General features: G+C 45.2%; 3 protein-coding genes and 1 long non-coding RNA gene across 6 annotated transcripts; all 4 read left to right on the forward strand.

Moving 5' to 3' along the window:
* Positions 1–2,679: 2,679 nt before the first annotated feature.
* LOC120678534 (glycine--tRNA ligase, mitochondrial 1-like) lies at positions 2,680–7,158 on the forward strand. Its single transcript, XM_039959772.1, has 9 exons — positions 2,680–3,211; positions 3,678–4,060; positions 4,144–4,261; positions 4,881–5,075; positions 5,197–5,421; positions 5,620–5,679; positions 5,870–5,950; positions 6,031–6,436; positions 6,545–7,158. The coding sequence occupies exons 1-9, from the start codon at positions 2,693–2,695 to the stop codon at positions 6,778–6,780; spliced, it is 2,223 nt and encodes a 740-aa protein (XP_039815706.1). The 5' UTR covers positions 2,680–2,692; the 3' UTR covers positions 6,781–7,158.
* A 136-nt stretch (positions 7,159–7,294) lies between these two features.
* LOC120678535 (UPF0481 protein At3g47200-like) lies at positions 7,295–9,395 on the forward strand. The gene has a single exon (XM_039959773.1). The coding sequence runs from the start codon at positions 7,606–7,608 to the stop codon at positions 9,184–9,186; it is 1,581 nt and encodes a 526-aa protein (XP_039815707.1). The 5' UTR covers positions 7,295–7,605; the 3' UTR covers positions 9,187–9,395.
* Positions 9,396–9,729: 334 nt separating this feature from the next.
* Positions 9,730–15,129, forward strand: LOC120678865 (chitin elicitor receptor kinase 1-like). Of its 3 annotated transcripts, XM_039960280.1 has the most exons (11): positions 9,730–10,643; positions 11,293–11,329; positions 11,565–11,713; positions 12,187–12,386; positions 12,562–12,651; positions 13,257–13,350; positions 13,439–13,590; positions 13,665–13,759; positions 13,847–13,985; positions 14,436–14,534; positions 14,649–15,129. In XM_039960280.1, the coding sequence occupies exons 1-11, from the start codon at positions 10,004–10,006 to the stop codon at positions 14,811–14,813; spliced, it is 1,860 nt and encodes a 619-aa protein (XP_039816214.1). In that variant the 5' UTR covers positions 9,730–10,003; the 3' UTR covers positions 14,814–15,129. The 3 variants fall into 3 exon arrangements, with proteins under 3 accessions (XP_039816214.1, XP_039816216.1, XP_039816215.1); XM_039960282.1 differs by lacking the exon at positions 14,649–15,129 and having other exon boundaries at positions 14,339–14,467; XM_039960281.1 differs by lacking the exons at positions 14,436–14,534; positions 14,649–15,129 and adding an exon at positions 14,350–14,419.
* A 1,682-nt stretch (positions 15,130–16,811) lies between these two features.
* Positions 16,812–17,541, forward strand: LOC120679311. The gene is made up of 2 exons (XR_005677111.1): positions 16,812–16,919; positions 17,053–17,541. It is a non-coding gene; the product is annotated as an uncharacterized LOC120679311 (long non-coding RNA).
* The last annotated feature ends 9,036 nt before the right edge of the window (positions 17,542–26,577 follow it).

Raw genomic sequence — 26,577 nt, forward strand, 5'->3', positions numbered from 1 at the left:
CCTTTTTTCGTTTTCGTTTTCATTCGCATTTTCTTTCTTTTTTCTTTCCCACCACATCGGTCATCACAATCAAAAAATCACAAATATGACAATCACAATCACAAGAATACATTTCACTATCACAAAAATACATCTCACAATCACAACAGACCAACCACCGCTTTGGCGGATCACAAACAGTCAAACACCATACATCTTATAGCTCAACGCAGCATCCAGCAAGTCCCAGAAACTCCAGGCGAAGTAGGAGGAGGAGGAGGGAGTATCAATAATGGCGGAAGCAAGAACAGCTGGGTCTCTCCCGGTGGCTAACGTGCAGGTGCTCGCGGAGGCTTGCAACGGCGAGGTCGATGTCCTGCAGCAGGTGCCCAAGAGGTACCTCAGCAAGGATCCCAGCTCTGAGGAGGTCGTCGCCGGCGACGACGGTGCTTGCGCGATTCCGGTCATCGACCTCCGCAAGCTGAAGGACCCGCAGTCATCGGAGGACCGCGCGCCGGCATGGCCCCGGGCGCCGCTGGGAGTCCGGTGTGGCTCTGCGCGCCGCCTGGCCTTGCGCGCCACCGGGAGGCCAGCTGAGCCCCACGCGCCGCCTGGTCCAGCGCACGCCGGGAGGCCGCCTGCGGCTTGCCTGAGGAGAGGAGGGAGGGAGGGAGAGAGAGAGGATGAGATAGAGATAAGATGTGGCGTGAGTGGTGGTGGATTTAAGGACGACGGTGCTGGTGGATTTTAGTACCGGCTCCAGTCATTAATAAGGACGGTGGTGGCGGTGGAAAAATTTAGTACCGGCCGGTGTCTTCGGCCGGTACTAAATGACGCTTTTTAGTATCGGCTGGTGTTTCAGGCCGGTACTAAAATGATCACGCTATTTTAGTACCAGTCTAAGACACCGCCTAGTACTAAAGGACAACATTTAGTACCGGACGGAGACACTGGACGGTACTAAAATGGCTTAGAGAACGTTTAAGTTTAGACCCGGTACTAAATTGACCTCGGGATAATGTTAGTACCGGACCAAAATATATCCGGTATTAAAGGCCGCGGACGAATGAGCCAGTAGTGGCAGTTCCAGAGGGGTGGATAACTCGTACTGGTAAGCTTGATCGTCAGGCCTACTAAAGCAAGCCAAGTGGCCGGCGAGCAATTTGTTTCATGTCGGTTTTATTGCATCAGGATAAAAGCGTCGTGAGTGTGTATGTGCCGTGTACAGGATCAAGTCCTAGACTTGGATGATGGTGTGGACAGGCGACACGATGTGGACAGGGAGGCAAAGGAGGCGTAAGGTTTTTCAAAAAAAAAAAAGAGGCGCAAGGGAAGAACCATGAAACCGAATTGGGGGATGAGGAGGATGACGGAGGGCACCTCCCATCCAGGGCCCGTTTAGTTCCCCATCCAAAATTTTTTGGATGTCAAATCAACATTTTGACTGGATGTCGGGAGGATTTTTTGGACACTAATTAAAAAACTAATTTTAGAACTCACTTGGAAACCACGAGACGAATCATTTGAGGCCTTTGACCGCGTCATTAGCACATGTGGGTTACTGTAGCACTTATGGCTAATCATGCACGAATTAGGCTTAAAAGATTCGTCTCGTCATGTACATCCAAACTGTGTAATTAGTTTTGTTATTTAATTACATTTAGTGCTTCATACATTTGTTTAAAGGCGAGGTGAAAATTTTTGGGTGAAAATTTTTGGGAACTAAACGCACCCCCATTTGTGCGCCACTCGCATTCGTGTCCGTTTTATTCCCTGTATTCCCATTCTTCCGGAGCAAATCCACGCCGTCCAGACCCACGTTCCAAGCGGACCAGATCACACCTCGGGGCTCTGCTTGACATTATTTCAGATGCACCCTCAGAACAGTTAAACGTCACTCCAGCACTGCATCCATTCCAAAGAAAACAACAGAGATTAGCCTTTGCACTGACGATGCGTACGTAGTTCACCTTTGTTGGATTTTGAGATATATTTATTCAAAACTTAGCGTAATTCAAGTCCGAGTCGAAATAAAATGAATTTGGAAGTTATAAATCGTGAAGTTTCAAAAAAAAATTCGGGATACATATTACGACGAAAGGAACTCGAATGAAATATCTAAATCTAGGAGAAACAAGTTTTAGGAACTTCAAATAAGACAACAGTAACAATGGAAGTTATACCTTTTCATACCATATTTATAGAAGTATAACATGGATTGAAGGACTCAATTATGAAAAAAACATATTAATGGGTATATAACTCCGCTTTAACCCATGTGGATGCCACAACATCATGCTAGATAGGTTGATGTGAACATGTTTGCCCTATAAAAAACCCGAGATAAGTCTTAAGTCCTGTATGTATATAATTTGAGAGTTAGTGGCTCTAAGGACTTAGGACAAGTTTAAAGCATCAGTCGCAATATGGTGATATTACGCTGGATAGGCAGTTAGGCTGATTTGAAAAAATAAAACTCAGAACAAGTCTAAAGTCCTATATAATGTGAGAGTTTTTAATCTAAATAAGAGCCTTTGATAGGGATAAAGGCGGCCGGTAAAATTCACGACTCATTCGAACCTACGAAATTTTTTGTTGGGTTTGGATGGCTTACAAACTTCTTTCGCAAATAAAAGAAACACAAGGGTTCAAATGCACATTCCCTCCTATCTTTGTGCCCCTTGGCTTTCATCGCCCCCGGCCGCATCCATCAATGGTCTTTATGCGATTCCGCCCCCAGCTCATCTTCTCCTCACTCCCCCGCTCCATCCCTAAACCCAGAACCCCGCCCGCCGCAACCCTAGCCGCCGCCGCCGCCGCGCGCCGCCGACACCACACCACCGTCGTCGCCACCTCCATGGCCGCGACGTCGGAGGACGCGCTGCGGCGCGCGCTCGCCGAGCGCCAGGCCGCCGTGGACGCGCAGGCCGAGGCCGTGCGCGCGCTCAAGGCCGGCGGCGGCGCGTCCAAGGCCGATGTGGACGCGGCGGTCGAGGCGCTGAAGGCGCTCAAGGTCGAGGCCGGCGCCGCCGCGCGCCGGCTGCAGCAGGCCGTCGGGGCGGGCGCGGGCGGCGCCGCGAGGGAGGAGCTGCGGCAGGCCGTGGTGAACACCCTGGAGCGGAAGCTGTTCTACATACCCTCGTTTAAGATCTACCGCGGGGTGGCGGGGCTCTACGACTACGGGCCGCCTGGGTGCCGCGTCAAGGCAAATGTTCTTTCCTTCTGGCGCCAGGTGACGCCCGCGATCTATCTCCAAATGCTGTGATTTTTCTATAGTTTCGTCTTACCTCTTTAGTGTAGTTGCTGTACATCAAGGATTATGATATGTGTGGCCTTCAGGTGTGGATTATAAAAAAAATCTGGATGATAACGATTTCTATTAGAACAGAAGTGTTTCATTAGTCCCTTTTGAATTGTGTATCCATTGGTGACCTAATCATACCAAAACTTTTCTCATGTCAGTTAGTAAGTACTAATCAGAAAATGTGCTATGGAAAACTATAATTTTGTAGCCTCATAGTTTTGACTAAAGGTTTACCTTTGGATGTGCTTTCCTAGTTCGTGGAGCTTCCTATATTTAGCAATTTTATGTGTTTGATATTGGAATAATCCACAGAGTGATTTAGTTGATGATATTATTATCTTCTACTATTGTTTTGTTAAGATTATGATAATCACAATTCGTAATTTCTTTCCAGCACTTTGTTCTGGAAGAGAACATGTTGGAGGTTGACTGCCCCTGTGTCACACCTGAGATCGTTCTGAAGGCATCAGGCCATGTTGAGAAGTTTACTGACCTCATGGTTAAAGATGAGAAGACAGGCACATGCTACCGTGCTGATCACTTGTTGAAAGATTTTTGCAAGGAGAAGCTTGAGAAAGACCTTACCTTGCCCCAAGAAAAGGCTGATGAATTTAAGCGTGTTCTTGCCATCTTGGATGACCTCTCAGCAGAGGAGCTTGGTGCAAAGATTAAGGAATATGGCATCGTTGCCCCTGATACAAAGAACCCGCTTTCTGATCCCTATCCATTTAATCTTATGTTCCAGACATCTATTGGGCCCACTGGTCTAAGCGTGGGGTAAGGAGATCACCATTCCCTCTGTAATTATCTTCCTTTTGCGTTCATTGGCTAAAAAGTATCAATTTTGTGTGGGAACATAGGTATATGCGACCTGAGACTGCGCAGGGCATTTTTGTAAACTTCAAGGACCTTTACTACTACAATGGCCAAAAGCTTCCCTTTGCAGCAGCTCAAATTGGGCAGGCTTTTAGAAATGAGGTTTGTGTTAATGTCCCATTTTCTTTGACATTCTTTTGATAGGCTGTGTTCACTTCCCTCCCATTCCTCCAAACTTTCCATCACATCGAAACATTAAATATAGCAAATGACCCATGCATGGAGTACTAAATGTAGGTAAATAAAAAAACTAATTGCATAGTTTTGATGTACGTTGCGAGACAAATCTTTTGAGCCTAGTTAGCCCATAATAGGACAATATTTACCAAAAAGTGCTACAGTATGCTACAGTGTTCGATGCGACTTTTTCTACCAGCTTTTCGCGGATCTAAACACACCCATAAATGCTTAGTACTAGTCATTTCTGTCTTACGTCCAAATTGTCAGCAATTGTGTGTGCTTCAGTTACTCTTCATGATTTAGATATGATTGTTCAGCGCATAAACTTTGTTCTAAATTGGTTTTTAGTTACACGATAAATTTAGGTTCATAACTAATTTTGTTTTTATTGTGCTGGGTGGAATTGATGTTTTCTGATAGTTTCACAGTACATCTGTTACTGTAGAATTAGTGACACTTCTGAAGAGCAGTTATTGGCTATGTCGTAGTCAGCTAGATGTTTTTTTTTCATATACTCACTATGTTAGAATCTAAAAATCAGATCTCACCACGACAAGGTCTTCTCCGAGTGCGTGAATTCACATTGGCAGAGATTGAGCATTTTGTGGACCCAGAGGATAAATCACACCCAAAGTTCGTTGATGTTGCTGATTTGGAGTTCTTGATGTTCCCAAGAGAGCTGCAACTCTCAGGGGAGTCAGCCAAGTTAATGAAGCTTGGGGATGCAGTTTCAAAGGTTTGTATTTTCTGACAGTTTTTTCTTGCCAATTTATTCTCTTCTCTTTCGTTCTTTTGTTTATATATGTTGTCCATATGCTTGATACTATTTATGAACTTCACCCTATTATTCTTAACAGGGAACTGTTAATAACGAGACACTTGGTTACTTCATTGGAAGGGTCTATCTTTTCCTGACACGCTTGGGAATTGATAAGGGTCGGCTGCGCTTCAGGCAGCATCTACCTAATGAGATGGCCCACTATGCCGCTGACTGTTGGGATGCTGAAATAGAGTGCTCTTATGGGTGGATAGAGTGCGTGGGTATTGCTGATAGATCTGCATATGATTTGCGAGCACACTCTGTAAGCTTACTGCATCTTTTTCACACCCCAGATATGTGTTCGGATACTAATTTTAGACCTTTTCTGTGGCTGTTGAAATTGAATATGCTCAGTTCATGTTTTAACTACCCTTGCTAAATGACTTTTGTATCAGTGTCCACTCTTTAGTGTGCAAGTGTGCTACTATGTTGACATGCTTGGTTGCTTGCTATCTCACAGGAGAAAAGTGGTGTCCCACTTGTCGCTCATGAAAAGTTTTCCAAGCCTAGAGAGGTTGAGGTGAGATATCATACCCAGCTCTCCAGTTTTCCTCTGTCGCTACATCTTGTTTTTCATGATGTCTTGCCCATCGAAGCACATAGAAACTACCATTTTGAATGCCCTTTTATATATTAGCTTTTGTCTCTTTATACTTGTTGTTTCTTGCATTTACCTGTGCTTATATGTTTGCCGATGCTCATTATTACAGAAACTTGTAATAGTTCCCTCAAAGAAAGACCTGGGACTTGCTTTTAAGGGCAACCAAAAGATGGTCCTTGAAGCATTGGAGGTAACACATCTTGTCCTTGTCTTTGTTATATGTGGCTGCTAGTTTTTTAATGTCTTGCTACTTTATTTTCTTGGTGACAGTCTATGAGTGAGAAGGAAGCTTTAGAGATGAAAGCTGCACTAGAAACCAAAGGGGAGACAAGCTTTAAAGTCTGCACACTTGGAAAAGATGTGGTGATTACCAAGAAAATGGTGTCAATCAGCATGGAGAAGAAACTGGAGCATCAGCGAGTCTTCACCCCATCGGTCATTGAACCATCATTTGGCATAGGGAGGATCATCTACTGTTTGTTCGAGCATTCGTTTTACACAAGGCCTAGCAAATCAGAAGAGGAACAGCTTAATGTCTTCCGGTTCCCTCCTCTAGTGGCTCCTATCAAGTGCACTGTGTTCCCCCTGGTGAAGAACCAAGAGTTTGATGCTGCTGCCAAAGTGATTGCTAAAGCATTAACAACTGCTGGTATATCGCACATTATTGACACTACTGGTACGTATGACATGATTTTAAATACTGTCACTATTATTTGGAACATATTACATGGTATCGTAGAGTGCATGAACATGTAAGCATTTGTTTTTGTCTGATTTCTGGCAGCTATATCCATTGGGAGGCGGTATGCGAGGACAGATGAGATTGGTGTTCCATTTGCTGTAACAGTTGATTCCACAACAAACGTGACTATCCGGGAGAGGGACAGTAAAGAACAGATCCGGGTGGACATCAACGAGGTCGCATCCGTGGTGAAGCAACTGACAGAAGGCCAAAGCACCTGGGCTGATGTTTCTGCAAAGTATCCCGCCCATGTTGGCCCCCAAGGTGACCAGGAGTGAAAATTCTGGCCAACCACCAACATGTCCAGCCATCGCTCAAGAAGTGTTCATCATTCTCCAATTGCCCAGAATCTGACTAGCTAAACACAGTCAGTTTTGGTATTGACGGAATCCAGCAAGGCAGTTTCCCCCTCATACATACATGATACCTGCTATAGCGGTTGGATGAAATGAAATTTGCATATTTCCCCATTGTTTTTGCTCCTTTTAAAGGTCGTTTTCTTGATATGTGGCCTGACCCATACAAAACTTGACCATTTGAGTTACTTCTCAACCGAAAGCCCTTGTAAGGTCATACTGAGAATTGTTCAGCTACTTACCTCAGTACTTGTCCCAGTTCTCAGTTGGTATGGATTGAAATTTCAGTTACTTGTCCCAGTTGCCCTGTCGGTTGGTATTTGTGCTCAGCTGGAGTGTTGCAAAGCATCAAGCAAGATGCTTCTGTTTGGAATACTCTATGTTTGCTAATGTATGCAGGTTTATCTAGTGCCGGACCATTTTGATTTCCTTAGCGACCAAGGCAAAGGGATGTTCCCAAAAAGCTGTTGGACATTTCAATGCCCTTGCGCCCAGGTTTGTTCCGTGCGCACGCCTTCTCCGTCCAAGCATTTTTTTTTATCATAGATGCTATCGTTGCTAGTCCACCATTGGCCAGAGATTTTTCCATGGCGTATGTCTGCCGCTGGAGTTTCCACCGGTGTTTCCAATAGGCAGTCCAAAAAGGTGGCTCCGGTGTCTGAACTTTCCCACGCTTCTTGCCCTGCTTGTCTTTAACCCCGTCTCGCGCCATCTCTGAGACTGAGACTCTGACGGCCATCCTGGGTCATGGTCATCGACTCTCCTCTAATGGAGCCCCTACTGGATCCCAATGGCCACGCTCCAGCCGTCGCCGCCGGCAGCGATGAGAGCAGCATCGTCGTGGGGAATGGCTCGGATGCCGACGGGAGCTGCCGCACTGGCGTGGCCAGCGCACACGCCGCCGAGGAGAACGACGACGATGATGTGGAAGGGGAGGAGATGTCCGCATCCATGCAGCGCCGGCTGGACGAGAGCAGCGCCGTCGAGGGCGAGGAGGCGGGCGACGACGCGGAGGCCGACGAGATGGCGGCGCGCATGGAGCGCCGCCTGGCCGTGCTGCCCGGGAAGCCCCACGAGAGCGAGCCCTTCACCATCTTCCGCGTGGCCGGGCCCATGCGCGACCGCAACCGCCACCTCTACGAGCCGCAGATGGTGTCCCTGGGCCCCTTCCACCGCGGCGCCGGCCGCCACCTCGACGCCATGGAGGCGCACAAGTGGCGGTACCTCCGCGACCTCCTGGCCCGCGGCGGCGGCGCGACGCTGGCCGCGTACGCCCGCGCGGCGCGCGCCATGGAGCCCCGCGCGCGGCGGCGGTACGCGGAGCCCGTGCCGCTGCCGCCGGCCGAGTTTGCCGAGATGCTCCTCCTCGACGGCTGCTTCGTGGTGGAGTTCTTCCTCAAGGGCGAGGAGAAGGCCGACGACGCGCTCGTCGACGCGTCGTGGGCGATGCAGAACGTGTACAACGACCTCTTCCTCCTCGAGAACCAGCTCCCCTTCTTCGTCCTCGAACGCTTCTACGACATGGCCACCGGCGGGCTCGGCCGGGACCACCTCGTCACCAACGTCCTCGTCAAGTACCTCACCGTCGACATGGGCGCCTCCCAGGACGCGGAGACCGCGCGGCCCCCCGACGGCGAGATCCACCACCTGCTGCACCTGTACTACCACTGGTTCCTGCCGCCGGAGGACCGGCCCGGGAGCGGCGCTGGCGGCAAGTCGGAGGACGAGGCGTTGGAGGAGTGGATGTCGAAGCCGGTGGACGAGCGCGTCCCGTGGCAGCTCCCGTCGGCGTCGGAGCTCAAGGACGCCGGCGTGACGTTCCGCGCCAAGAAGTCGCCCCGGAGCCTCGTGGACGTGACCTTCGACCGGCGCGGCGGCGTGCTGGAGATCCCGGCGGTGGAGAGCTACACGAACCACGCCATCTTCGCGAACCTGCTGGCGTACGAGCAGAGCCGGGGGCGGTGGGAGCTGCAGCGGCTGGTGAGCTACGTGCTGCTGATGGCGTCGGTGGTGGACGCGCGGCGCGACGTGGAGATCCTGCAGCGGGCCGGGGTGTTCGTGAAGGGCGACGACGAGACGGCGGCGTTCTACGCGCACCTCGGGGAGCTGTGCCCGCCGCCGGAGTTCGTGCAGAACTGCTACGCCGACCTGTTCCGCGACGTCCGGGAGCACTGCGGCCGCAGCTGGAACCGGCACCGCGCCGTGCTGGTGCACGACTACTTCAGCAACCCCTGGACCAGCATGTCCGCCGCCGCCGCCGTCTTCCTGCTCGTCCTCACCGTCGTGCAGACCGTCTACACCGTGCTGCCCTACTACAACCCCAGTTGATTAATCAAGCGTCAGGAGGAGAATTGACGTTGTGCCGTCACGCGGTCGTCTGCCTTACTATGTTAGAGTACAAGTCACTCCTCTCGATGAATAATTCCTCTTGCAATAGTATAAATTCACATGTTGTATGACTCTACTCCTACCTGTAAAAATTTATTTCAAAAAAAAAACTCTACCTGTAAAAAAGGACCAGGCTATTTAAGATCACAGTGCAACAAGAAGTAAAAAAAAAATGCTAATGAGCTCATGAGTGAGAAGAGCCCATGGGCCATGGCCAAGAAGTAAACAGGCGAAGTGCAGAACATGGCATCCTGGCCGAGAGTGGCCAACCAAGAAGCAGCAGCAGATGCTGACAAGACGCGAGGCATGGCGACAGAACTATCACTTGCCGAATGCCGAACCCGGACATTCGCGGTCCCGGTCCCGGAGGAGACGGGCCGCCGTCGTCCCCTGGCCTGGCCGTTGGCGTGGGGCCGACCGGGATGGAATGCTATGGTAGCGGCGGCTCACTTTGACCCCGCCGCCGCCGTTGCTGGCCCCGTCTCCATTCCGAAGGTGCCTGAGCCTCCCCGGGAACGAACGACCTCCCACGTGGCGGCGTCGCCGCATTGCCCACCGCCAAGGGCGCGTGGGCCCCACCACCCCGCCCGCGGGTCAAACTCCCGCCGCGTTGTCGCGCTCCTCGTCGCCGCCTGCCCTGCTCTGCTGGCTGCTTCCTTCCCCAAGCCCAACTCCCCCCCACCTCCGCCTCCTCCCTCCTCCTCCAATGGCTCCCCGCCTCCGCGGCTAGGCTAGGGTATCCTCCTTCTCCGCCCCCATGGCGCTGCCCGTCCTCCTCCTCCTCCTCGCCGCGGTGGCGCCGGCCGCGGCGGCGGGGGGCGGCTGCCGCTCCGGCTGCGACCTCGCGCTCGCCTCCTTCCTCATCGCCCGGAACCAGAACCTCACCTACATCGCGCAGCTCTTCGCCATCCCCGACTACCGCTCGCTCGCGCCCTACAACCCCCAGTACCCCAACCTCGACTTCATCCCCGCCGACGCCACCGTCAACGTCTCCTTCCCCTGCGGCTGCCGCTCGCTTCCCGGCGCGCCCTCCGCCACCTACCTCGCCGGCTCCTTCCCCCACCTGGTCCGCGGCGGCGAGACCTACGACAGCATCGCCGCCCAGTTCAGCAACCTCACCACCTCCGCCTGGCTCCAGAGGACCAACACGTACCCCGCCAACAACATCCCCGACACCGGCGTCACCGTGAACGTCACCGTCAACTGCTCCTGCGGGGACCCCGGGATCTCCGCGGACTACGGGCTCTTCCTCACCTACCCGCTCAGGGACGGCCAGACGCTCGCCGCCGTCGCCGCCAACTACAGCTTCTCCTCGCCGGCGCAGTTGGACCTGCTTAGGCAGTATAACCCCGGCATGGACACCAACACAAGCGGGCTCGTTTTCATCCCCGTCAAAGGTGAGCATTTGTAGTGCGATCGAATTGTGGACGGTTCAGTTCAATTTTAGGCTTTTAGCTTGAACTTGCCTGAAATGGAGGACTTCTGGGGATTATTACTGTAGGAAATGGGATTTCTGTGCCCAAATGTATGCTAATCTAGGCTGGTAGCCCGGATTGGAGGTGTTCTCTGCATAGTATATATGTTGTCTGGTGTTTGATAGGGTTCATGGCTAGCTGTGGTTGCTTTCTTAATTGTGTTTGCAATTAGGCGAAGAACTGGCTGAATTCCTTATGACACTGCTGACATTTCTTAATTGGTTGATGTTGATGCACATTACTGATTCCATGTGTTAGTTCATGGCTTCGATGTATGCACAGTACTTAACTAGAAAAAAATTCCTGGTCTGTTTCTGTATCTAAAATTAGCTTTGTACTATTCGATAGACATATATTCCCGAGAAATCCTCATTGCATCTTCTCATGTCTGATAGTATGCAGTTGCAGCTGTGGCATTTTGCTGGCTTCATTCAATTAACTGTAGCTATTTTATTTTTCCTGAAAATAGTTTTCAAAAAAAAATCCCCTGAAAATGCTGTTAGCATCTCTGCAAACTTTAGGATTCATCTTGTCTTGCTAAAATGGTTTAATCTTGTCTTTTGTTCTCCAGATGCCAATGGAAGTTACCATGCTTTAGCATCACAAGGGTAAGTGGTGCTGCCTGCCATATTGTCCTGTATAATATTTACTTGATGTTATTAATTCTTGTGCACTCATGCTGATAAGCATCCTCATCTTGTGCAGTACAGGCAGCCTCGTCCTCCTTTTGCAAGCTAATGCTTCTGCCTTAAGGTTTTTGCAAGAAAAAATGGATGTCAGTTATTCTTTTGAGAAACTGTGATTTACATTCACACATTGTCACTCTCATCCACTCGGGACAGGAAAAGGAGGTTCTGTAGGAGCTGTAGTTGGAGGAATTGTTGGTGGCATTGCTGCACTGCTACTGGGTATCTTTTTATACATCATGTTTTATAGGCGAAGAAAGGCGAAAAAGGCTGCCCTTCCATCATCTGAAGATTCTACCCAACTTGGTAATGATATTCCGGGCCTCTCTTTCTATGTTTTGACCCTGCAACAAAAAGTTATTCTTTAAACATCTTCCCTGGAAAATCACCTGATTTCACAGTTGCAAGTTAATATTTATCCTTTTGTCAAATTGGAAACCTACAAGGCTACAACCATAAATGTTGGTTTTGGTGGGTTGAGGTTCTGATCCTTTTTGATTCTGAGATCAGATGATTACCCTGTGAAACTATTTTATTGTGTGTCTAGAAATCCGAAAAACTTGTTGGGTAAATAGTGTTTATGACCTATGGCCAAAAGGTCTTTGGTATGTCTGTGGTACCCATAAATGTACTTTTGAGCACACATACAGTTAGTTATTCATCCTTGAATACTGTTTCCTCTTTCCCCCTATTTTCCTTTTACAGTATTTCATATTGACAATAACAGCGAAATGGAGCTTCCACAAATTTCTGAACTACTAGTATTTATTGTTGTCCAGCTGCTACAGCATCCATGGATAAAGTTGCACTGTCAAGCAGTCAAGCTGATGGTGCCTCAGGAGTGCCAGGAATTACTGTTGACAAATCAGTAGAGTTCTTGTACGAAGAACTTTTCAGTGCCACAGAGGGATTCAGCATGAGTAATAAAATTGGGCAGGGTGGTTTTGGAGCTGTCTATTATGCTGAGCTCAGAGGCGAGGTTAGTTTAAACTTTTCACAGTTGCATGGATAGTAAACATATTAAAGTGCATTTCACAAACTTGCAAACATCATCTTCCTATGGCAGTTTGCACTTGCAAATAGCAATGTGTTCTTATCATGCAAACGTTACAATCTGTTCATCATTTGTAATGTTTTACTTTCGGTGTCTCCAGAAAGCTGCCATAAAGAAAATGGATATGCAGGCTAGTCATGAGTTCCTTGCTGAGTTGAAGGTTTTGACACATGTTCATCATCTGAATCTGGTTAGTGAGTTCCTTGTTGTTACGATTACTATTACTATTGCTATTGCTGTTGCTGTCGCTGAGGTGGCATATTATATATTAGATTTTTTTCTGTTAGGTTCATTTACTTGTAACATTAAAGTAATGACTCATCATTCATTTATGTTTGGAGAAGTTGTTTGAAGAAATGTTTAGGGGAAGTTTGAACTTCAAATAGTACACAGCAACATACTTCGAGTGTAATTTTTATCACTTGTATACTTGCTTATATTGCCTGGATTGCAATACTCACCTTCAAATTCCAATTGCTCTGGTTGTGATGAGTTCCACGAGTCTCAATGTCACTTTATGATGAGATTCTGTGTTATTTACTTATTGGCAATGGATGGCATCACCCTTGTGCAGGAAGGTTGTGCACATCAATATATTGCACATCACTTAAATCAAAGTTGAGGAAATATATGAGTCTGGCCTTTTTTTCAATAATACTTGTATTCCAGTCTTACCAAAGTAGTATCATATTTCTGTAGGTGGAACGATCATGTTATTTCACTGTTATCTCCATTCAGATTAACCCATATATTTTTTTCATTTGGTGCCATTATAAGTATTTTTGCTTCACGCAGGTGCGTTTGATTGGTTATTGCACTGAGGGTTCTTTGTTCCTTGTATATGAGTATATCGAGAATGGGAACTTAAGCCAGCATTTGCGTGGAACTGGTAATGTGTTATGTGTTGCCTCTTAGATTGGCTATCTGCGCCTATTCTGATGCTTCATGCAAATTAACCACCATACATATTCATATAGGTTATGAGCCTCTGTCTTGGGCTGCCAGGGTTCAAATTGCCTTAGATTCAGCAAGAGGTCTTGAGTACATTCATGAACATACTGTCCCAGTATATATACATCGGGATATCAAGTCAGCAAACATCTTGATAGACAAAAACTACCGTGCAAAGGTTTGAATAGTTCATGGATCTTCTTTTAGATGTTTTTTCCCATCATTCATGCAATAATTATGTCTATGATCCAGGTTGCAGATTTTGGTTTAACAAAACTTACAGAAGTTGGTAATACATCACTACCCACCCGTGGAATTGTTGGTACATTTGGTTACATGCCTCCAGAGTATGTGTCCTGAACATTTATATGCCACTGCATATTTTTGCACCATTTGTAATAAATGTTGACTTCTATAGATTATGATGTTTGCAGATATGCTCGATATGGTGATGTATCTCCTAAGGTCGATGTGTATGCTTTTGGCGTTGTTCTTTATGAACTTATTTCAGCCAAAGAAGCTATTGTCAGATCAACTGAGTCTGCAAGCGATTCAAAGGGGTTGGTTTATCTGGTAATTGTCCTGCTAAATCAACTCTTCTTATGCTCTGCTTGTCATAATGTTTTGGCTGCCATTCTCATTTTATAAATGCCAGATTGTAGAAAAATGCTTATCCAGGGAAGAAAAATGCCTTCTGCTCTTGTGCTTCATTACCATGAGGGTAGTTGTTACCTCCTAGTGTAAAACATGCGTCCAGTAGTTTTAACACATTCAGTTCTAAGCAACTGTTTTCACCTAAATGCGGAATTCTTTTAATCTTGCATTTCTCCTTTGTTGTCATGCGTTTGTAGATATTTTGGCAACAGAAATTGGTTGCCTTTTCTTTTCCCATTGCAAGAATACTGGTAACATTATTGCTTCCAAAGCTATAGTACAGGCTTTGGATGCTTTGCTGTTCAAGGAATTCCTGCTTGATGAATGATGACTCGTGAGTCACAAACCATACTGAAAAAAAAACTGCAGTTTGAAGAAGCTCTCAACACACCCGATCCAAAGGAAGGCCTCCAGAGACTGATTGATCCGGCTCTAGGCGAGGATTACCCCATGGACTCCATTCTCAAGGTTAGACCCAACCCACAGACTGAGCAGTATAATGCTGCTGCAGAAATACGTCTACCATCTTTGTTATGTGTTTCGCGAAACATGTGAGGCTAACGCATGGTTCGCCTTGCACAGTTGACAATGCTGGCAAGGGCGTGCACGCAGGAAGACCCCAAGGCAAGGCCCACGATGAGATCCATCGTGGTCGCGCTGATGACGCTGTCATCCACGAGCGAGCTGTGGGACATGAATGCGGTCCAGGAGAACCAAGGCCTGGTGAACCTCATGTCCGGGAGATGACTGCCGACACTGCCCCTCTTGTAATATACTGTAGCCTGCCTGCCCCTGGTAATTGTACATTAGGGCTCGTTTGTGCCGTCTGATGCCGGCCAGAAAGGAGGACAGCATGTTCAGCGCAGCATCTCTGCAGATAGTCACATGTGATTTCTTCTGTCGGTCTAGGGTTTTGTCTCGTGTTGATTCCTTGCTCTCTCGGCGAGCCGTGCGAGTGTAGAACGCCAGAGTTACCTGTAAGATTTCTGATATTTCACGGGAATGCAAATAAATGATCCTCTGTAGATAGATAATTGCTGTTACAGTATTGTCTACCAACCCATCTTCTGGTGTTGTCTGTTGTATTATTGCCAGGTGCCGTGGTATTTGGGTGTGTGTCTGTGTTGTGTGGCCGAGCTGTCCGGGCATGGATATCAGCAGCAGCAGCAAGTACCACACGTCCACACATCTAGTGTATGGAATTACGTAACGGTTAGTTCATGTTTGGCATGGCAACTATAGAGAAAGTGACAAGATACAGTTGATTGGGATTAGCTTGATTTTTTTTTGAAACATAATAATTGCCTTCAAATTTGGCGTATGTGATTAATTGACCTAAAGTTAGGGGACGTAGTTATTTACCTTTCAAAATAAGCACATGGTTTTGTGAGAAGGCACTTTTGATCTCTTCCTCCTTTTTTGTTTTCTACATTTTTCTATTACCTCATATTTTCTTTTTCCTTGTTCCCTCTATCCTGTTCTTCCTCTTTTGACTTTTAGTGATATTCCCCTGCAATGTGCAAAACTTTTACTTTTTCCCTTTCCTTTTGGTTTTTAGTTCATTCTACCCTGAGATTCAGAAGGTGGTGGTGGTGTGCGTTCCAAAAGTGGCAGCAGGTCCTCAGAGCAACTCCAACAAATCCTTTAAACAGCCCTATATTTTTAAGTTTAGATGGTTAAATAAAAAATGATTCTTTAAACAGCCCTCTAGCTTAATTTTAGATGGTTAAATAAAAAAAATGATGCACACAAGTAGGCTTCCAGTAGACCCTCTATTTTGGGAGGCCTTCAATTCCCCTCCTCCACTCTGTATGACTGTATTCCTAGGAGGTTCCTATGGAGCTCTCTATTATAAATTAGAATTGAGGGTTGTTGGTAGAGTTGAAGTAAATTTAGAAGCCCCTAAAAAATAGAGGCACTCTTCATTTGGTACTTGGAGGGGATCTGATTTAGGGATCATTGCTGGGGTTGCTCTCAAAGGCGTGCCGCTGCTTCAGTCGCTTACATCCACCACATTCCATTTCAGCGACACCACGTTCCTCAAATTTCGTAACAGAGCAATGGAGACGAGACGATCGATCGTAGGAAAATGCAACAAGCACACCAAACCAGCAATCCTCCGTACCATAAGTCCATAGTAGCCACCTTGCTCGTTCTTTCTTGCCCAAGGGCCCACACATATCTTATTTATGCCGTACTACGAGGTGCCAGCAGCCGCCGGCGAGCCCACGGAGGGCGGCGCCGACGACCGCGCAAGACACACAAGGGAGCGACAGGATGTCGATCCACTCCACAGTCCTCACACAAACACACAAAGTACTACCAGTACAAGGGCTTTCTGAATCTTGGTGTTCACTGTAGATTGCCCAACAGCCACGCCGGAACGCACCCTGCAATGTTTGAACACAATGAACTAGATGTCACGAAGAACCCATGCAAATTCGTTCTCAAGCTCGACATGCAAATTCAGAGAAACAGATAAGCTACAGCTCACATGAGGCCGACGGTTGCTTGTTGGGAGCCGGCTGCTGCTGCTGCTGCCCCTCCTGCTCGTCGGCCACGAGGAGGTAGAAGTGGCCCATCACCCCCGTGCGCCGCCGCTCGCCGGTGTAGTTGGACACCACGGTCAGCGCCTCGCCGTCGCGCACCTTCGCGGCGCCCGGCTCCGGGTAGCACGTCGACATGCCGACGACGTAGCCCGCCTCGTTGCCGGCCTCCTCCCCGTCGCCGTAGATCGGGGTCGATGAACACAGCAGCCGGCCGTCCTGCGGTTAATCAGATCCTCGTGGCCGAGCACAAGCAGCAGCAGCAGCTGCCGGCTCCCGGGGCTGTGCTTCAGCTTCCCGGTCTCATGTGAGCAATCTGTTTCTGAATCTCTCACGTTCTGAACTTTTGCTTTGTCTTATCTTGCAGTCTGAAACTTTGAAATTTTGATGGCATTTATTTTGAATTTGATTTTTCACGTTTTTTCCTCCAAATTTTGCAGGGTGCCTCCCGTCATGGCTGTCGAGCAACCTGTAAAAAGAGGCTACCATGGTATTTTAACTGTGATAAGAGAGGAAGAGTCACGCCTGAAGGAGCAGACAAAAGCTATCAGACAGATGGCACGCTTGGAACTTTGTTATAGCTAGATATATGCATACAGGTGCTACTGAGTTGTAGTTTGTGCTGTCTTGATGAGCCATCAGTTATCTTCAATCTGATGGCCTGCATACTTATATTAAGCTGGGTTTAGCAGTATTAATTAGTAGCGGCGGAACTGTACGTTCTCCAAATAATTACCCTTCCACGGATTAGTGGAGAGTTACTGTGAGTGAGGAGTGAGAACCAGATGTGCAATCTCTTGTACAAAAAAGTGTGAGATCACATGTGTACGGTATAATAACCCAGCATGCGTATACTACTAGCTAGCTCTCTTCTTGCAAGCTAAATGTGGTGGTACAGCAATACTAAAATGTCGTTGGTTGCTACGAAATTCAACAAAAGACGTCCAGAACCGGAGAAAAAATGACTAAGTATATATATACATGCAGTCGAGTTTTCTACTGTTGTCGACCGCTCAAAAAAAAAGTTTTCTACTGTTGTTACCTTGTCCTTGTGGCTTGTAGTGTGATGAAATTGCGTTTTAGGGTATGTACAAGGATGTGACGACTTGATGTTTGTCCGGACATGTGATGGTGGTCCCACTAATTTTTCTATTAACAAATCTCTTGTACAAGAAAAAATGTTGAGAACTTGAGATTACACGTATAGATATACCCCAACATGCTAAGGTGCAGGATGCATTCTACACCCAAACAGCCTAGCACCTCCCACCAACCAGTCCAACCATCTCAACCAGCCCACCGACTACCCCACAAGCAAATCCAGCCCAGTCCAGTCCCCCCCCACCCCACACCCCCTTCCCCTTAGTTAGGGGCAACGCGTGTGAGTGCGTAACGATTCAGAAGGGATCTCGACCGAGTGATTTTGGTAGGCCCAGAACTACCATAAAATCTGGCTCAATAAATTTTAATACTTAGAATTTGTAGCACAAACTGAAGAATTTGACCAACAAGCGAACCCTGAGCCCAGTTCCAGATCCTACTAGAAAATGTTAGGCTTTCATGATGACGATGATGTTATATGTTATAGATATTCATGTAGATGCAACAATATGAGAAGATAATTATATGAAAACGTGTAATAATATGTCCTTATTAATGTCTTAGATGGGTTGCTTAAATCATAAAATTTAGAGTTGGTGTTGATATGTCTGTAAGAATGTTTCAGTACAAGGGGAAATTGTTTGAAGGCTTCTAGCCAATAGGCATTGAGTTAGTGTCAAATATAAGAACTAATAGTATGGAAAGAAGAAGGCACTTGATGAATCAAAGAGATGTTATCTAGGAAAAGATTGATCAATCGATAATCCTGAGTCATGCTCAACGTATCTCTTGGTTCTTGTAAATGGAAAAAATAAAATCTGAGATAGTTTGAAGTAGCAAAAGGATAATACCTTGGTGAGAGCATATACCTATTTATTTATTTAACATTTCCTTATTTGTTGAATAGAGTTTTGAACTTTGCAAAATCAAGGGAACAGTGACAATGAAGGAGGAATGTAATTATGTACAGGATTTACATTCTCGATCTGTTGGAGCTGTGGGAGTTGTGGCTATAGTGTAATGTGTATATTTGCATTTTTAAGCAGAGCTATATAACCTCTGTTGGAGCTGTGGGAGTTGTGGCTATAGTGTAATGTGTATATTTGAATTTTTGAGCAGAGCTATATAACCTCAGAGTCAAAGTGATGATATTACTAAGAGCAGGAAAATCTAAAGAGGTTACTTGAACCGTAGTTGGCCTTTATTACCTGTCTCATGTCATCTTTCAATTTCAGTGGCTTCTAAAGCATATCATATGGACACATGTTAAAGATAATAACATTGTGCGCTGAAATATTTGTGTCAAATTCGTCAAATACAAATCTCTTGAGTACATCTAGAAGGCCAATAGCAAGGAATGTTAATAAAAAAAACATCGAGTATATGCATGATCAGTTTTTGTTAAGTTGGCATTTTCTAGGAGGCGATAGAAAGGCGGAAAGTTAATATGGTGGCAAAAAAGTGTTTTGTACAAATTATAGGTTTTTAGGCTACCAATTTATGAGTTCGGATACTCGCAAAAAAATTATGAGTTTAGAATTATATTTGCAAATATAGAGTATTAAGCCATTATTTTATCTTAGTTGGATTATGAGCCTTATACTGTATTACTTTTTCACACAAAGACCATATTAAAATGGTTCCAATAATTTAGTGAAATGTTGTAGAGGGCGTAGTAGATCAAAACAATTGCTGTAATTTCTGACTGCTAGGAGAAATCAGGTTCTCTTTTTTTTTCATGTACCTGCCTTAGCTCTAAAGAAAATTAGAATGATAGTAGGGACTTGTATTGTTAACACTGCTAGAAAAACGCACATTCGTCCGCGGCCGTTAGTACCGGTCACGGTTTCGGCCGGTACTAACGTGCAAATTTAGTACCAAGTCAAAAAAACAGTGCCCATGAGAGCCGATTAGTACCGGCTGGTGGCTCCAGCCGGCACTAAAGTGCGCCACTGACAGCCCCCGACAGCCGCCTGCAACGGCTAGTGACAATTTAGTACCGGCTGGAGCCACCAGCCGGTACTAAATTAGCGCCAGGAAACTTAGTACCGGCTGGTGGCTCCAGCCGGTACTAAATGGGGAGCTTTAGTACCGGCTGTAGCCACCACCCGGTACTAATGCTCCCACTATAAATTGGGGCTTATTCCTCCCCGAGCCGAGCCAGCGCACATTTCACCAGAGAGCTAGCTCGAGCTCGGTTTCTTCTCTCATATTAGAGTTGCGCCGCCATTATTTGATCCATTTTTTGTGTGATTTGGACTCATTCAAGTGTGCCAAAGGTTTACAACTTCATCCTCTCTTCATTGATAGTCTTTATTCTTCGTTTTATGCTCTATAGTTTGAGAAATTTGTGACTTTTAGAAATAGTGAGGATGAGTATGATTTCTTTGATTTATGCAATGATTTGAGATATATAGAACCGATGACTTGAATGTGGGAGTAGGTTTATTGGCTAGGTTGAATATGAAAAATTTATAGACATATTTTTCAATCATTTTCTATATATTACAAATGACCGTAGCACATTTTTTATTTTTAGATTCAGACGAGCATGTGGATAGTAGAAATTTTTAGAATGAGTGTAGACAAAACATGTGATTGTAGTAGATATAACCATAATGTGGATAGTTAATTTTTTTATAATGAACTAATGAAAGAATTATAATAGATTTTTTTTATTATGAATTGATTATTTTGACACTCTAGTGATGTATTTATTCAGGCTCACATTGAAACTATCTATAAGCTAAAAAAATCTTTATTTCGAAACAAGTATACGTCGTTAATCTCCATCCAATAGTGATGACACTACCTTTCGGGGAAACACTATGCGCTATATGGACATCGCGAATCGGTTGGTCGCATCACCAGCACTTCCGATTGATACGAAGACATCATTTGACGCAGTCAGCATGGCCGTTGTTGCACTGAGAGCATATCAACGAGCACGCTGCCTGTGCCTAGTGCTGTGTTCCTATTAACCGGAAATGTTGGTGCTGCGACTGGCCGATTGGTGACATCCTTGTACCGCACTGTGTCCCCCCGAAAGGCATTGTCATCACCGCAGGGTCGAGGTTACCGACATATACATTTTCCGAAATAAAGTTTTTTTTTCTTCTAGATGGTTTCTGGATATTGAAAAGAGTGTTCTTCTAGAACTGAAGGGTGTCAAAATAATTTTTTTTCAAGTGGCATGGTTAATTAGTTTGGTATTTGTTATGTATTTAGTTGCATTATTTTGGCACTCTAATGATGTATTTATTCGGGCTCATATGGAAACCATCGAGAAGTTTAAAAAATATATGTTTCGGATCATGAATATGTCGTTAACCTTGATCCTGCAATGAAAACACTGCTATTCGGGGCTAGCATCGATATCCACGATACGGTGCGGTATATATGAGGACGCGATGAAGGAGTACTGTGGCAGAACCGCCCGACATAAACCGGTTTAAGTGCGCTAACCATCATTGCAAAGACAATTAGGTTTAACTCGCACATCAGACGGAGCACATCGGTAGCCCGTCGGGTAAAATCCCGATGAAACCACTTAAACCTAGATCGAAAAAAGCAGCATAACTCACGCGAAGGCGAGTCCAGAGATTACAATACTACACCATATATTACAACACAGAGAGTTTAACATAATTTTAGGATTACAAACCGAGTTCCACACTTAACAAAGTGCTTTGTAATGCCAACATAAAAGAAGTTCACCAGAGTCCTTTATTTTAGCAGAAAGTAAACATGAGAACTAACGACGATAGGGGTGTCACGATGAAGCCCGATTCATGACATCACTCGTTCTTGTCATCGTTGGCCGGGGACGTATCCCACTCCACGGACCAACCAGGTGGGAGAGTGCAAGGCCAGGTCAAACTGGCAATCATATCCTCAAAGGTTTCACCTGAAACAAATTATAGCCACAAGCAAGGCTGAGGACACTAATACTCAGCAAGACTTACCCGACTGAGGGTATACTTAGCCCACTATCTAGACATGCAAGGCCTTTGGCTTGAGGGGTTTGTTTTGCCGAAAAACAATAGAGTGTAGGTCCTTACTTTTAATTTTAGCTTCAAGGTTCTAGTTCAATTAGCCGTTCTAGGTGAGCATCTATCCAATAACATACATGGTGAAAAATATTTACCTTTCATCAATCAACCATATTCATCATCATCATCATGTTCCACTTCTTACTCTATGTGGCAAAAGGGTTAAGCAGTCTCAATAATCGGTGAGAAACGGACGATTCGAATCGAATTTGTTAACCTGGCCAGGCAGACCTAAACACACGTCACGTGGTTACTCCCAGAGTCACACGTGCAACATTTCCTCTTTCTTTCCGGGTTGTGGATCAGGGTCACCATCCTTGACTACAGAGCCCCGCTCTGCACCCGCATGTGCGCGCATGAGAAAAACGTTCAAAGATGGTGAGGGAGAAGTCCACTCGCCGGGCCAATCAGGTACTTAAGCTTACCGATTACCATATTCTCGGCATGTGTCTAGTACGTTCAACGCTTAACCACCACTCCCACACACTGCGACCTTATCAATTTTCACTACACAGACGGGGCATCACACGTACCACCACCCCGCCCGTAGACCTTACAGTTGTAGCATGTAGTAAACATTAAACTCATATAATTCTCGCGAGTGACAGGAAATCACTCGACTTCTACCGAACCATGAGCATAGCCAACTAACGACCTACACATACTAGTGTTCAAGCATCGGTATCTAGGATCATGCAACTAAGGTTCCAGTCAACTCCTATAAACTTAAATGCACAGGTAGATAGGAACAATAGTAAGTTGCATAAATGTAAAATAGAAGGACATGCTCCGGGGCTTGCCTTCCTGGCCGTAGCTAGTCTTGGGCTCTTCCGGATTCGAGTTCGGGTCTTCCGTAGCTTCAGTTAGAGTCACTTGAGCTTCATGCTGCTCACTCTCGAACTCGGGCACCAGCTCATATGTTCCGCCAGCGAGAGTAGTAGTATCTATATGAGATGCAATGCATATGGGTGAGTTGTTGTGATGGTAATAATTTATGAATTATTTCACAATAAAGAGGTAATCCAACAAGACTCAAATCAGGAAATAAAACACTGCCATTTTTCTTTCATTGGGCAGTCGTTTATAGAGTAGAAAACAACATTAGTTAGTTCATAAAGTCAAAGTGGGGTTTTCATCATACACCAAAACATACAAAAGTCTTTCCTTTAACAAAACTAACGATAACATGCTTTGTCCAAAACTATAGTTACACATCATTTCTAAGGTTGAAATTCTTATTGAGAGTACTTCATAAAGTATAGATCTTGTTGTAACAATTTGAGGAAGTTTTCATGCGGCAGAAAAAATCAAGAAAAACCATATACATAGCCACTGCTATGATATGAAACTATTTATACAGATCAAACCATGCAAGTAATGGTGCCAAGAATTTTTACTAAGTTGTGCCACACTTATGAGGAGTCCACTGTAAATTTTTCAAATTTTATGGGGCAGTACACAGAGCATGAAAAAATAAGACAAGCTTTACTAGCAATAATGGCAACTTATTTCTACAAAGGGTTATACTTAGTTTCTGTGTCTCAAATTTTTACAGAGGAGTCTACATACGATTCTAAACACACTTTAAATTTATCAGAATTTTTCTAGACACCAAACAGGAGTAATAAAATTGACAACTTTAACTCACATATAACAAAACTAATTAGTACAGAGAGTTACAAAGTGTTTTTGGCTCTCAAAGTTTGTATGCTAGCTTATATTCTGAAGACTGAGCCATGGTAAAATTTTCAGATTTTTCCAGATGCAACAACTATTTATAACAATTTAGCACCATTTTTAAAGATTAAATCACAGAGCTAGCTACACAAATCTAAAAATAACGAAACTTGGACAATGGTGTTCATCTAGTAGTTTAAGTACACATAAAAAGTTTCATTCACATGTCTATATCAGAACATCCAGAAATAAAAATAAATAAATTATTCTACTAGATCTAGCCAAGACTAGGGTTTCATCTAGTTACAGGTGTTAACTAGTGCCCAAATTTTTACACAAAGCTAAGCATGGCATGAAGTAGCTACCAGCCAAAAATCACCCATAGATGCTGAGTAGAACTCCTAGAATAATTATAGTCTATGTAATATAATCTTTTTCCTAGATTAAAATATAGATAGAAAATAAATATGTGCATGTAATGAAACTTGTATATCTTGTTGCATGGATTCCAAAACATTTAGATTTGCATTTTTATGATTTTTTTACAAATTTCTAGGCATTTTCAAATTTGCTGTTTTGAGTTCATGGCATTTTTACGCTTGGCCCCCTGGAGTTTTGGCTCCTTCTCAGGGGAAGCCCTTGGCCGAAAAACAGGGGAGGGCCGGCGGTGCCATTTCCAGTGCGCAGGGTTGCCGGCGGTGGGGGCTTCGCAGGGGAAAAGAGAAAGAGGCACAAGAGCTACCTCTGGAGGGTCTTGGGGCTCGCAGACGTGGACGGAGGTGGCCTCGCCGCGGAGAGGGGCTGCCGGCGGCGGACTGGACCGCGGTGGCGGCGTTCCGGCGGGGAAAGGAGGGGGTGGCCGGTTGCAGGAGGTTCAGGGCGGCGAGGGGGAGTGTGGCAGTCCCGCCCAAATTAGTCCGGCTTAAGTGCGCTAACCATCACCGAAACAGTAACTAGGGTTAACACGCACTTAAAACGGAGTAATCCGGTAGTGCTGTCGGGTAAAATCCCGATTAAACCACTTGAAACAGGATCGACAAAGCAGTCCAGAGAATGCGACATTCCACAAATTTTACAGCACAGAGTATGAAATTGAATTATTATTACAAATCAAGTTTGAATTTATAAAAGTATAACAGAGTTCGAGAGTAACGGAAAACGAACGATGGTCTAGCGACGAAACAAGACGTCATGATGAAGCCCGTACATGACGTCATCCAGCCTCAAATGTACTACCTGAAAAACAAAGCCACAAGCAAGGCTGAGTATACTAATACTCAGCAAGGCTTACCCGACTAAGGGTATACTTAGCCCTTTATCTAGACATGCAAGGCTTTTGGCTTGAGGGGTTTGTTTGCCGAAAAGCAGTAAAGAGTAGATCCTTAATTTCATATTTTAGATTTTAGATTTCAGGTTCTAGTTCAATTAACCATTCTAGGTGAGCATCTATCCAATAGCATACATGGTGGAAACAATTATCTTTCATCATCCAACCAACCATATTCATCATCATCATCTTTCACTTCTTACTCTATGTGGCAAAAGGGTTAAACAGTCCCAAACCGTGAGAAGCGGACGATTCGAATCGAATTTGTTAACCTGGCCAGGCAGACCTAACACACACGCATGGGGATCGACGTCTCGCTTCGCCCACACGACTTCCCTTCAATTCCCGCTGCACGGAACAGGCCTACCGCCCTCGACTACAAGAATCCACGCCACGGTACGGCGCCGGGTCATGACCTTCTTGCACCCGCATGTGGCCACATGAGAACAACGTTCAAAGACGGTGGGGGAGTATGTTCTGGCCTCGGTGCAATCTAGTACTTAAGCTTACCGATTATCATATTTCTCGGCATGTGGTTAGTACGTTCAAACGCTTAACCACCACTACTACACAGTGCGGCCTTATCCATTTTCACTAAACAGACGGGGTATCACAAGTACCACAACCCCGCCCGTGAGCCTTATAGTTGCAGTATGTAGTAGACATTCAACGCCTATAATTCTCGCGAGTGACAGAAAATCACTCGACTTCTACCGAACCATTAGCCTAGCCATCTAGCGACCTACACATACTAGTGTTCAAGCATAGATACCTAGGAATCATGCAGCTAAGGTTCCAAGCAACTCTTTTAAACTTAAATGCGCAAGTAGATAGAAATAATAAGTTGCATAAATTTAAAATAGATAGGACATGCTCCGGGGCTTGCCTGGGATTAACACTAGGTTAGTGTTAGTTAGAGGATAAGTGCTCGGCGAGCATCTTAATTCGATCGTGCACATCGGGATCCATCCGTCCATCTTCTAGACGTGTCCACCATTCACCGTCTTCTGGCTCGGTTCCAATATCACATCCTTCATGTGGTACATCTATCGTACCTAAATGAAATGCAACAATGCATATATATGAATGCAAAGTTTCGAGTTGCCCAATAATGTAGATGTTATTATTTTTCCTTCACGATAAAGTTGTAGTCCAACATGATGTGAGTTTGGATGTGAAACTTCATAATTAACATCTCCTGGGCAGTCATTTATAGAGTAGTAATTTTATCTATACTAACTCATAAAAGAGCTGGGTGTGTTGCTTTTCTTTTATATTAGTACAAAAAAAGCATTTCTACCCAAAAATAATTCTCCGGGCTAGGGAATGTAAGTGCTGGTAATGAAATTTGACCAGTAGGTTAGATTCCTTAAGATGAGCTTGTGGTAAAGTTTTCATAATTTATTGAGCTATACAGCAAGCATAGGAATTTAGATTCCTTTCCTAGGCATTTATCTAACTACAAATCTACAGAGTAAACTACTAAGTTTTAGAAGCTCAACATTTGCAGGCATGCTCAGATATTCAATTAAGGTCTACAGTAAAAATATCTAATTTTTTTCCCTGCACAAAACCTATTTTTCACCAATTAATGCAATTCTCTTTAATAAAAAAACACTTGGGCAAGTTGGGCTCAACTAAAGATTCTCAAACTTTTTCTATAGTAATTAGGAACCAAATTAAAGGTACTGTAAAAGTTTCAACTCATGAAACACAGTAGACAACTTGAAGAAATAAAACTATTTCAACTAGGCACAAAATAAGATTTCATTAAAACTATAGCTAAGCATGAGAAATGACCATGAAAT

The sequence above is a fragment of the Panicum virgatum genome, chromosome 6N (genome assembly GCF_016808335.1).
Source record: "Panicum virgatum strain AP13 chromosome 6N, P.virgatum_v5, whole genome shotgun sequence".
Classification (NCBI taxonomy): Eukaryota; Viridiplantae; Streptophyta; class Magnoliopsida; order Poales; family Poaceae; genus Panicum; species Panicum virgatum.

Excerpts from the sequence above, each read along its gene's own strand:
- LOC120678535 (XM_039959773.1), top strand. The coding sequence starts at position 7,606 with ATGGTCATCGACTCTCCTCTAATGGAGCCCCTACTGGATCCCAATGGC.
- LOC120678534 (XM_039959772.1), top strand. The coding sequence starts at position 2,693 with ATGGTCTTTATGCGATTCCGCCCCCAGCTCATCTTCTCCTCACTCCCC. Across the intron at positions 3,212-3,677 it reads TTCTTTCCTTCTGGCGCCAG|CACTTTGTTCTGGAAGAGAA; the intron begins GTGACGCCCGCG and ends ATTTCTTTCCAG. Across the intron at positions 5,422-5,619 it reads ATGATTTGCGAGCACACTCT|GAGAAAAGTGGTGTCCCACT; the intron begins GTAAGCTTACTG and ends GCTATCTCACAG.
- LOC120678865 (XM_039960280.1), top strand. The coding sequence starts at position 10,004 with ATGGCGCTGCCCGTCCTCCTCCTCCTCCTCGCCGCGGTGGCGCCGGCC. Across the intron at positions 12,387-12,561 it reads ATGCTGAGCTCAGAGGCGAG|AAAGCTGCCATAAAGAAAAT; the intron begins GTTAGTTTAAAC and ends CGGTGTCTCCAG. Across the intron at positions 13,986-14,435 it reads CAAAGGGGTTGGTTTATCTG|TTTGAAGAAGCTCTCAACAC; the intron begins GTAATTGTCCTG and ends AAAAAACTGCAG.